Source organism: Pogoniulus pusillus, chromosome 9 (assembly GCF_015220805.1).
Source record: "Pogoniulus pusillus isolate bPogPus1 chromosome 9, bPogPus1.pri, whole genome shotgun sequence".
Taxonomy (NCBI): domain Eukaryota; kingdom Metazoa; phylum Chordata; class Aves; order Piciformes; family Lybiidae; genus Pogoniulus; species Pogoniulus pusillus.
Window position 1 is genome coordinate 26,031,950 of NC_087272.1, and position 12,642 is coordinate 26,044,591.

General features: G+C 40.9%; 1 protein-coding gene across 5 annotated transcripts in view; it reads right to left on the reverse strand.

Annotated features, from left to right (window-relative positions):
- DCTD (dCMP deaminase) overlaps positions 1–12,642 on the reverse strand; it is a 228,345-nt gene that overhangs the window by 202,616 nt on the left and 13,087 nt on the right. For 2 of the 5 annotated variants that reach the window (XM_064148947.1, XM_064148949.1), the window contains one exon: positions 7,416–7,478. In XM_064148947.1, coding sequence (XP_064005017.1) covers positions 7,416–7,468 — 53 coding nt within the window. In that variant the 5' untranslated portion in view covers positions 7,469–7,478. Of the gene's footprint in view, positions 1–7,415; positions 7,479–11,500; positions 11,565–11,813; positions 12,574–12,642 lie in introns of those variants that run through there. The other 3 variants (XM_064148948.1, XM_064148951.1, XM_064148944.1) reach the window with 3 other exon arrangements.

Here is a 12,642-nt window from a genome sequence, read left to right on the forward strand (position 1 = left end):
AACTTTATGCCAGCTGTATCTCTACTAGACTGAAGTTTGATTTTCAGCTGACAGATTTTTGGTTCTGGGATACGTTCTGGCACAGCAGCCCCTGTACTGTCCATCATCATTGATTTGTACTCTGATGTCTTTCAAGTCTTCCAGAATTCTCTCTGCATAACAACAAAATGAAGATGAACCATCTGAGAGTAACCCTTCATGTTTTAGATAGCTTTGGTAAAATCTTACTGGGGAAGTAGATTTGCCAGATCCCATCCAGCAGCTTAACTGAATCTGTGTGAGACCCTCATACAGAGGAGAAAGTGAATCTTTCCACTGGTGTCACTTGAATTGTTCTTGAAATGCTTTATAGATGACAATAGTTGCTGCAGTAGCCTACTCAGGGAGTTCCTGCTCCCTTCCTTGCTTTGGCACTAATGATCATGCAGTCTCGCCGGGAGTCAGCTCAGTAATGATGCTAATTAATTACTGCAGACAGGAGCTCAAAATGTAACACTGTTGAGCAAATCAAATGCCTGTGCTGTTTTGTCTGCAGCTGGTCTCCAATGGCTTCATTTGGGGAAAAATCTTCAGTACAGTTAAGAAAAAAAGCATTTGCTCTCTCAGTACACTGTTGAAGAAATATAATATTGAAGGACAGAATAGTAATAAAAATTAGGAAGTAACTAAAATGAAATACAGGACAAAGAAAATTTTGTTCTCAACAGTTTTAACAGAAGAGTACTCTTAGGAAGTATATTGCTAGAAACATAAGACTAGAAGAGACCATTTGGGTCACTAAGTCAGTCCCTACAAACACAAGCTGTCATTCAATAATCACCAAGTACAGAATGATCCACATAATATTGACTCTACATACCTCATACACAACAGGTCTCTTTCAACAACTTACAATAATCTCAAGATCCACTGAGATCACAAAAAGTCACATGAATAATATGTTTCAGAAAAACAAAAAGTGAAATCATAGACACTGTTACTGTCATGATGATCCAGCCTTTCTCCCTTCCTCTTCTCGCCACAGGAACCAGCACACTGCATCAGATCAGGTTGCAAGTTTGTCTGAAAACTGCCTGTATAAAATAATGATTCATTTTCAGCCCTATAAAATCCTCAAAACCAGTTGAGAATGAGCAGCTCTTCTTTTTTGGCAAGCTTAGTTCTTGGCTGCAAAGTTCCCTGGACCAACCTACTGCTCAGCTGCACAAATACCAGGAGGGCCCATGATAGCTCTCACTTAGATAAGGATAAACTGCTATGGAACTGCACTCCAGACATGAAATTTCTCACTGCAGCAAAGCCAACCAAATGGCTAGCTGCCACTGAAAAGAGCAGTTCCATATAACTGGCACTGCTATTCTATAAACTGTTCACTAACTCACTTTTTATTATGAGATTTATTTTCCTCTTCTTCAGCTTGCCATGGCTGCTGGAAAAGTTGAAAATCATGGCCAAGGAAGAGGAGGAGAAGTAGAACAATCTCAATTTTTCTGCACTGGCCAACTGTTAGAGTTGTGTGATTGCACTGCAAAGCTGTACTGCAGTTCCCTGTGAATGCTCATATCTGTTCCTGTACCATTTGTGTGCTAGCATCCATAGTCTATCGGCCTTGTAGTGGACAGGATCAAGGACCTAATTAAACTCAAGAAGCATGGAGGAAAAAAAAGCATCATTTTTCTTCAGCCAGAGGTGTTCCCTGATTGAGTTCACTTTAAAGCTGAAGGAGATTAGGCATAATGACGACTAAGTTTGCTTACAGCCTTCCAGACAGAAAGCCTATTCATGCAAGCCTATGAATTCACCACAGCACAGTGCCTGCTGCACTGTTTGAGCTGGGGAACTGAGGCTGGACCTACAGTATCAAATTTATAATGTCCCTTCTGGAAGAAATAATACCTTCATATCTCAGGCACAAATTTGATCTAAATATTTATCAACTGCTAGCAGCAGATGGAAATTTTAAATTAAAAAATACCAAAAGAAACAGAACACAGAAAACAAGCATATACTGCCTATAAATATTTACGCACTTTTCATGGATAATGTTGCCTTTTGTGTGCCTCTCTTCAAAAGCATTTTTCTAAGTGCCATGACTTTAAAAGTTAGAGCTATCTAGCTGTGCATGCATAAATTTTCCTGGCAGACAGAGTGGAAAAAAAAATAACTGAAGATAGCAGCATCAAAAAGGACTGGAAAAAAAAAAAAACAAAAGTCCTCGACTTTATTTTCTTGACTATTTATGCATACCTTTTGTTTAATAATTAAAAAAAAAAAAAATCTATGTTCCTGCTATCATGTGCTCACTATCACTGTCATACCTTGAAGGGGAAAAAAAAAAGAAAAGAAAAAAAGGTTGATATTATAGAGTTTATATAATAATTGCTCAAATCTTTAGGGAACAAGATTCCTCCTTGTGATATTAAACAATTCACAAAACACCAGGAACAACCATTCCAATATCAAGAAGCTATTAATTTACATCATTTTCATAATTTCACAGGTGTCAGATCTTAATCCATTATGCCCACGTATATTATGCTGCATAGTTCCTTGCTGACTTGCCATGGGCTAATTATTGATGGTTCACTACATTCTAATAAAACCTCTATCTCATCTGTCTCTCAAACAGAAATAACACACAGAAGTTGCCAAAATGGCTACTTGAGATCCTTTAAAAAATACAGAAGAGGATAAAAGTGTTCTATTATCCTCCATCCCATAGGTCATTCTGAACACCACCTCTTGAACAATGTTTTCATTTTACTTCTTGAGTTTACCTTTTTCTTACTAATAAGTCCCAGCCTTCATACAAACATCACCTTGAATCTTCAAGTAATTTTGAAAAAAATGCTGTGTTTATGGATATATGAATCAGTTACTTGAACACACAGAAATTCTGCAGTCGGTGCTTTGGGAATATACTTGCCACCCAGCTATGCAGACACACAGTTTATGCTGTAGTCATGATCATATCTCTAACTTGAAACATTGCTTTATCTCACTGAAGGAGAATCTAGGCATTCTGACAAATGTACTGGATGAGATAATGTTTTGGTTTTTGCTATACTGTTGTCTGCCTCTACGACCTTGCAGTAGACTAGTAATTTCTACAAAGTTATGGTCAAAAAATTACCATCCACTTCTTTCCTGCTTTCTCAGTATTTACAGTCTTAACTAAGAACTAAAACAGAACAGGTTTAAGAAGCAGCTATGTTGGATGTCCATCATTTCACAGTAACATCCTGCAGCTTAAATGACACAGTTAAAAGGGCATCATCTGTTTTTACCTAGAGGGAGGTAATCCCTGGCACAAAGCTACATGTGACACCTGTATGTAGCAAATGCATCTGTTTCTGCAGCTAAACCCTACAAGGGTGAGGAACAAGAAGCCGTGGGCAAACAATTTCTCTCTCTGGAATCACACATATGGCTTGATGCAGTAGTATGTGCTGAATCCTCCAGCCAGGTCTGAGACAGTCACAGATGCTATGTATTTGCATGACCACAGTGTTATATCCAACCTAATTAACACCATGTCCAACCTAATTAGCACCACCTACCAACAGGGTTAAGTACTTTGGATGCAGCAGCATTCACATGCAAGACTACAGCTGCTGCTTCCTATTCTGCAAATAACTTGAGGAGTATGTGCTCTGCTAAGTCCCACATTCTGTTGCATGGTGCAGAGGTGCCCTCTGTCTTTTCTTTCTCTTTTTTTTAATAGCAAATACAATTTTATTTTATTGCTTCCAAGGCAAGATGAAGCTTCACTCACTGCTGGACTTTCCATAGATTTTCTGTTTAATTGAATAGGAAAAAAATGCTTAGCATACCAGAATACTAGGAAGAAATACATTTAGGATATGCTCCTACATGTGTCTAAAAAGAATCCAAACAATGAAAACAAATAGGTGAAATCCCTAAGCCTCTAAGCTCAGCTGGTCACGTAAGCACTGACTTTCTGCTGTTTGGTCTCCGGGGCAGTAATTTACAATTCTGTAAGATGTTACTGCAGACTGCTTAGTAGCAATGCTATGTCCATTTGCACAAGCATGAATGATGATTCAAGGTGTGGAGCAACAGAAAATCAGCCTCTGGTACTTACATATGATCTTAGGAAGTACACTTCTTCAGGGCACAGCTTTGACTATTTTTCATCAAAAAAAACCCACAAGAAAAAATAGTGGCAGTTTAAACCCTGTTAACATCAAAAACTCATAAGGTATGCCTATCTCTAAGCTAACACATGAACACTTTAATCATAGTAATGAAGTCCAAAGTTCTTACAAGCATCCAAACTGGGCATTATCAACTGACAGTTTACCATATGTGTCATGGTAGAAGAAATCTTGAGAGATTTGAAGAATGCAGCAATTGCTTCAGGGAAGGTATTCCATATGCCGAGGGTGACCAAAAGAACATCATTAACACAGCTATAAGAAAAGCAGATGGTGTAGATATGGAGATGGAGAGAGAAGAGGACATCAGATGACAGGAAAAGGCAAAGTTGTGAAGTACTGTGGTACAATTTGAGAACACAACTGAGCTGACAGGTGCTGTTGACTGGGTGGGCTCCATAGGCACTTAGCAGAACAGTCAGGCAGACCCTTAGAAAAATGAACGGTTCTCTACCAGGAAAGTTGTCACAACTAGCTCATTTGGGTGAGAGAGATACCAGTGATGGCACAAGGGAAGTGCTAGGAATCAACCCATGATGACAGGTGAGGAAGGAGGTGCAGGGCTACCCTTTTGGCAGCAGATTAGCTTGGCTTAGATACATCATCATAATCAGGTCACAGCTCAACAAGGCTACATAACCTAACATCATCCATAGCTGCTCTGCAACCTCTTTCACCACACATTTCCCCAGACCCAACCATTCAGTTGCACCAGCAGAAGTGGTGCCTGATAGACAAGATTGGAGAAATGAGCTAGTTTGGAAAAGGTGCCTCTCCTCCCTCCCTCCCTCATGCTGCTTTTCAGCCAAATCAAGTTCCTAATCTGGTTTACCACACAGATAAACAAAACAACTGTGCCAGCAAATTATTGGGCATATCAAAGAGACAGGAGTGAATGGCTGGGAGCAGAGACTGTTTTAGGCCAGTGCAGCTGCCAAAAAAATTGTCAAACTGCACTCCTAAGAGAGCTACAGGGCTTGCAACAACAGGAAAATCTACGGAGATATGCTAAAGAGGCAAGTACAAAAAGGAGACACAGAAATAGGCCATGAAGATAAGTGCAAGAATAGTATTTCAAGGGACCTTTTTGACAGGTCGGGTCAGGCACAGGAAAAAAAAAACTGTCATAAGCAGGCTAAGAGATAACAAAAGCCTAAAAAATTTATCTGTGATGTAGACAGAAATAAGAAGAGACTTTAGAGATGAGAAGGAAACAAAATTTATATACATGAAGACAAACAAGACAAAAAAGAGAGCAGAGTCAAAGATGACTCCCAGGTTACAGATCTGATCAACAGAGAGTAATTGTATGCCTTCCAGACACGATCACAAAGTGTCTATCCAGCTAAAAACAGGAGTCCTTGTGTGGCGACCACAGATGGAGTTTCAAGTTGAGAGGTTCTCTGAAACACTATACGACATTTCCTCAACAGGTGGAAGCTTTACATTTTCCATCAGTTCCCATATTGTTTTTTCAAATGAGCTTCAAATCCAACCAACATACTCACACTTGCTCATAATTGCAAAACTGGCCAGTACCAGCAGCACTGTCATGGAGGACAGAGACCTAAAACTCTTCAGGTGTTTAGTAAACCTTCACATAAGAATGCAGATCGGGTCAAGCAGCATCTTTATCCTTAACCTTTTTAAGGGGAGAAGGGGTATTCAGATTCAGAAGCTTTGACTCTGCTTCCACCGTAATTTCACTACTGCCAAAACCTAGAACTGCCACTTGGAGTGTTTAAGAGATGGTTTTAATGACAAATGATTACATCAGAATGGAAAATGAGCCCACATTTATCTATTTCAATAATGGGATGAAAAAGTAAGCCACTCTTCTCTTTTTGGAGTTACACTCATTTTCTGGAGCTATTTCTATGCAATCTTGTCTCCTTCAGTGCCATCCAGTGGAAATAATGTGAAATATCACACCTATGAACAGGGAGGATATATACAAAATCACCACAGCACACAAAACAGCTATATTATTTTCAGGAGGTGCTGTTCATACCAGGTAAATTGCAGGTTGTCAGAGATATTGGTATAACAATAATGAAAATGAGGACCATGATTTTCAATAGCAATAATTCAAATTAGATCTGACATTGTTGCCTGGAGTCTCAAGAAAACTCCTTATATAATTTCTAAAATAGTTATTTGTGTCTGCAAAATATGTAGCACATACAAAATTCATACTGGTACAGCATGGTATAAAGATTTAATAGCATCCATTTGTGTAATGCACCTATCCACAACCCAAGCCAATAAAATATTAGTTTCAATTTTTCTTTTCCTCCAAGGCATAAATACTCTGACTGAAGAAGCAGGAGTATGTGTATTTATAGGTGCTTAAACTCTAAATAATACAACTATTTTAAAAGCATATTCACAGATATATTTATATTGTATTCTACATGCATGTGTACATGGAGATGCATGTGTTGTGTACACATATATATATACATGCATGCACAAATAAATATTATGCTCATAGTAGATTCTTTATTCAGATAAGACCTCTTTGCCCTTTTAGTGCTTTCCTGAATCTTCTAGAATTACAATGAGCTCATGCCAATATTTGCATTAAGATTCCTAAGACTTTTTTCATGCTTCTTCCAACTCTAGGGCAGAGCTGTCTGCCAAAGGCCTAATGCTTCCTAACCAAAAACTCTTAAAAGGTAGTCTGCAAGATTAATTTCTGCAGATAAATAGACTTTTACTGGTTTGCTCCTTAACAGCACACACATAAAGACTAGAAAAGAACATTAGAGCATTTTCTTGGTCCTACTTACACTAGCAGATGCCGACTGCAACAGAAAAGCATATTGAAATGCTAATGTCTGTACTCACTGAGTTTTACCTTTCTTTTCTCTAAATTTCTATTAAAATCTCAGTGGTTCCTCTGTCAATGCTCCCTTCCTATCACAGCTCGTCCCTTTGCTCGGAGTCAAGACTTGATTATGTTTGATTTTGTCCACTGTACCAGTGTATTCTCATTATTCTGGTTTCTTAACTAAGTTCCACATCTATTCTCTCCCATTTCTCTTAGTTCAAGGCTCCTGGCATACAGTTCTCCTCTGATTCCTCATCTACTTGTTCCCTTGCCTTGAACTTGTTCTCCTTCATTTCTCCTTGAAAATTTAATTTCATTCCTTGTACAACCCCAGTACCCTATGTTAAGCTTTTCTACTCACTAAGTAGTCTCAGTCCCTTCGTATTTCCTGTCTCAGTACTTACTGTTTCTGTCCCATCAGTAAGGTCCTTGTCCCCTCAGCATTCCTCTCAGGCATGCTCAAGCCCCTGTGAAGAGAAGAAAACAGCAGCTTTTTGGGAGCACAGACGTTTTGATAGCCTCACTCTGAGTCCAAAGACCCCCTCCAGCCCATAGTGGAAAGCACAGATCTCTCTTGGGCCCTGCAGCCCTCAGATGGGGTAGACTTGACTGCAGTTGTTTGAATGGTTGGGGACTCATGCTAAGTCAGGAAGAAAGAAAATTAATTTCTTCAAAGGCTTATGAATTACACTAGGTGCAGCCAGAGAACCAGACATCCACCTCCCAGGTCAGCTTTTCATGACAAATTCCAAGTCTGCTCTAGAGCATGAAGGCATTTAAGCACACCAATGATAAGATCTCCACAATATTTTATCCTAGCCCTTTTTTTTCCCCTGCCCTTGTTCTTAGATCATGTTTGGTAGCAGTAAAGTCATTCATTTTCAGTGTGAAAAATTTCATGCCAAGCTACAAACGTTTAGCAAGTGGTACACTACCTAAACCATAGTTTAGCAAGCAAAATTCAGTGAGTGGCATGCTACCTTTAGCTGCAGTTAAAGCTTAACAAACCCAATGAAAGGAAAACAACTGACAACCCTATTGTAAGCATTGTTATATATTTCAAGTATAACACGTTACTAAACACAGAATGGGATTTAAGCTATCAATAAGAGCACATTTGTGTAAGTGAAAATTATTCTTGATTATTCACATCTACCTTTAATCAACTGCAACTACAAAATACAGTTGAGAAATCTCAGGAGTGGGCAGTTGTGAAATCCAGAGCTGCTTACAGTAGCTTAACAAAAGTGGTGCAACTGTGGTTAAATAAAAACAGATTTACTCTGAACCTACAGAGCCATTAATGTTATTTTAGCAAGTGTTTTCTTTTATTCCAAAGATTAATTTACTGAATAGTAATGACTGGCTTCCTTGGCACACGCAGACCTCTCCTCCCAAAAGTGTTGTCCCTTGCCCGGCTAGGAGACATTCAATGATCTGCTCCGGCAGAACACATATGTTACACAGGGAAACAGCAAAATGTCTCTCACCCTTCTTCAGGACGCACTTCTAATGAACTTAAGCCAGAGACCTCAAAGGTTTATTACTTATAGAAGGGACCAACCTAAAGATAATGTTCAGAGGATTTATTGTGCCAGGCCAGTAAGATCCCACCGACACTGCCTTTCTGCAGCTGTAACTGTGAGCTTTATCTTTGCATTGTTGTGATATTAAGGGCACACTTCTTAAATAAGCTGAATAAAGACTGTCACTATATTTTAACCTTAACTGCACAGAATGTAATCAAACTCAATGGCTCTACTGCCTTCTGTGTTTCACTGGGACTTGACTCTGAAGAAATAATATCTCAGTAGTTTACAAAAGCAGAAATAAACTTGATTATACAGGAAGTGCAGGTGAAATACTGTGATTTCAGACACTGGCATGATTCACCCCAAGTTTTTAGTTGTATCTTGCCAAAAGACACTATTATCATGCCTCAAATGACTAACAACACTACTATCAATGTGGCATTTAGAAGTTCCTTCCCTAGTGGGGACAAAAACATCTATTTTCTTTCGATGTTGAAAATTAAATGCACAGTATTAGCACCATCAATGAGGTGTTTAACTTCAAAATTGCCTTTCCTGGTGAGAACAAAAATGCTACTTCTTTCCTTTTTTAAAAAATTACCAGCAGTGCTTTTCTCTCTTTTCTACTACACACACTTGTTTAATCAACTTGAGACACAGTATGTCTCTAGTGCTCAGAAAGCACTGTCGGTATACACCCAAGTCTGTGCACGTACGTGACATCTCATGCTCTGATGCTGGAATCTAGCCTGTTTCCAGTATATTCAAACACAATATTTAAGTACACAAAATATGTCTATGAAAGAAAAAAGCAGAGAAGACAGAAGGATAGATTTCCGTTCAAGTCATCTTTGTACAAACAAGGCTGTGCTAATGCAGAAGGAGCATTAGAGAAAATTAACAGCATAAGGTGCCAAAAAGGTACCAGACCATAGAGGTTGTTCTCTATACAAAACTACAGCCAAAAAATGCTGTGAGCCATTCCAAAAGTTTGCTGGACTTTTCTCCAGCTGTCAGATCTGTTTGTGTTCACAGATGTCATCAGTAGGCAGAGGTGAAATGGCTTGCAGTTCCTTTGTCCTCTAAAGCTGGGCAAGACGATTACAAGTTTTTCTCATCAGTTCCTGAAGCACTCTAGGACCAGATAACATACTAAGCTCTACAGATGTGCTGAGTCTCCACCACTCTTTAGAACAACGCTTTTGGAAGAGCCCAGGATGCTCAGATGAATACATACAACCTTATGCACAAGATGAACAAGAACAGACACAAGAGTGCAATACAGAGGCTTATATTTGGCATAAGAAACTGTCATTCACACAGCAACACCAGACTGTGACTTCTGAGCGTATGAGATGCCCAAATCGCCATCTGGAGTCTAAGTCTATCCAGCCCCTACTCTTAACTGGCATATGAGCAGCTCAAGCATGGGCTGGTCCTTAGCTGTGTCACTTGGCAGCTCAGACAGCTGCAGAGGAAGACAGGACATTCAAGGCTTTATTGTTTGCCTTGCTACCTTTGCTATACTACAGGCAGTTATGCCACAGCTACTCAGGCCTAGTTGACTTCCAGGTGTTCTGGGACAAACCCCAAGCATTTGTTCAAACTCTTAATTCATTGAATAATATGAACAAACAGGCTAGCAGCATGGATGATTTCAGCTTGAGTGCAAACTCAAACAGAAGTTCACCAGGGATTCCATTTACCCTTTTCCTTCTAAGGTCTGTATTGACTGTTGTCAAGAGTTTGGGCTGTGCCAGACACTAGACAAGTGATAGATGCCATTAACCCCTCTACCATCCAAAATGGGAAGAGAAAGGGAATAAAGGAGAGAGACCTTGCATGGAAAATTAAAACTAGTAATGAAGATAAAAACAAAACCTTTAAATATATACAAACACACACAAACCAAATATTGAACCCAACACCCTTTATGGCAATTGCATCACCATGACAGAAGCCCCAAACAAGACTTAGAGGCACACAATAAGTTGATTCAGAAGGTGGATTCTGGAAGTGAATTCAGGAATGCATGGATCAGGACTGAAGGTATAATGGATGCTGGACACTGAAGAGTAGAGCTCAACCCTTGTGATTCCTCAGCTTTATACTGAATACAATGTATATGGAGCAGAACACCTTGTTGGTCAGCTTAGGGTCATCCATCTTGTCTACACCTCCCTGTAGGTGCAGTCTTTTATCCTGGATCCCAAACATTAGTAAACAAGATTTAGTGACCTTGACCTGCACACCAATCTTTGGTGTTAGCTAGAAACATTCAGAGTTATCATCCTTAGAAGCAGACAGCATCTACAAACATATGCTGTTAATTTTAGAAAGTGCAGCTACTCAGAAGAGACAGAGCTGAAAAGTAAAAGCAATGAACAGAATTAGTTCTCTTCTAACTCAAATGGGACAACCACGAAGCTAAGAATCATGGTATCACATATTCAGATATCAAGGAGACAGGCCAACCTCATTTCTAAGTGGAAACCCTAATGTGATAGATCATGGCCTTCATATATTTGAGCTTGCACTACCAGATAACCACATGCAGAACTGATACAACTAATGCCTGGAAACAGACAGGTAACACTACACTGGTGGTGATCACACACGCTGTTTCTAAACAAACCCATCACTGCCAGACACCCACACTAGAGAGTATACAAACTTTGTTCTCTACAAGCAAATACAAAACAATAATGAGCCAGTCAGGTAGGGTCCCACTCACACTGTCACTGAATTATTCATGCCAATGTACATCACATGGGCTAACCAAGGGGAAAAAAAAAACCACCTCCACTTTAACAATGGATACAAAATAGAACTGCATTGTACTATTTTTTCTGGTTTAGTTTCATTAGTTTTGAAACATAGAGATACTACAGGTTAAACCACTCCATGGCAATGTCCATGAAATAACACCTTAAAGTCACTTAAGGAGAAACACTCCTCCCTTAAATGCAATATGCCTTGTAGCTGACTTCACGATGACATGTAGGTGTTAAAAACTGAAAACTAAAGCAAATAGAGACTTCTAATTCAGGGAGCAAAATCAATACAGCTCTCCTAGGGGAGTCCTTTGCAATTAAAAACTCTACTGTTGCACTAATTCCGTGAGCACCATCCTGGCAGACCGAAGGTGGTGCTATTTTCATACCATGCTTATTACTTTCTCACAGAGAATTCCCCAAGTGGTTTGAATCAAATACTGAGGTAACATTTTGCAACATAAAAACAGCCTACGGAGTTGAAAAAAGCAATTACCTGAACCCTCTGTGGCCAGCAGCCCTCAGACTCTCTAACATGTCCTCCAAAACGTTAAAAAACTGTTTCCTTGCTATCACATGCCAGAGGACAGAAGTATGAACTGATCACTGATCTCATGAACTCCGACCTCAGCAAGGCTGGAACTGATCCGTGAATTGGAACTTCTGTTCACGCTTTGGTCAAGCATAAACCAAAGTGAGCAACTGTGGCCATTCCTTTTCCCCTAGTTCTTCAGAAATCTGAGAGAAGGATGGGGGAACGGGCAGCCAGCCAGAGGCACATGGGCTTAGGAGAGCAGCGCACCAGCTCTGCAGCTCAGTCGTATAGGCCTGAATGCGTCAACCTGCGTACGGCACCCACACAAGCACTGTTACAAATGCCAGGCGGCGCCTACAGCACAAAAACACCCGTGGGCCGTACGAAAACACAAGGTACGCTCAATCGGAAAGAGCCAAGGAGAGACAGGTGCCTGGAAGCTACGCACACCCCAGACCGCAGCCCTCAGCCCCGCCGCAAGGCCCCGGCCCAGCGCTCAGCCCTCAGGGGGAGGCTGCGGCGCGCGCTTCCGCCTCGCGGCGCTGACGGCGCCAGTCAGGCCCGGCCCGGCCCCGCCCCGCCCCTCGCGCGCCGCAGAGCAGCCTAGGGCGGCGGCCGCTGTGAGGTCATCTGGCGCGGCCGGAAGGAGCGGAGCCGCTGTCGCCGTTGTCGCCGCTGTTTCCGCTGTTTCCGCGGTGCGGCGCGGAGGGGCGCCCCGCGCACAGCCCGGGAGGGCGCGGCGGCTGTGAGGTCATCTGGCGCGGCCGGAAGGAGCGGAGCCGTTGTCGCC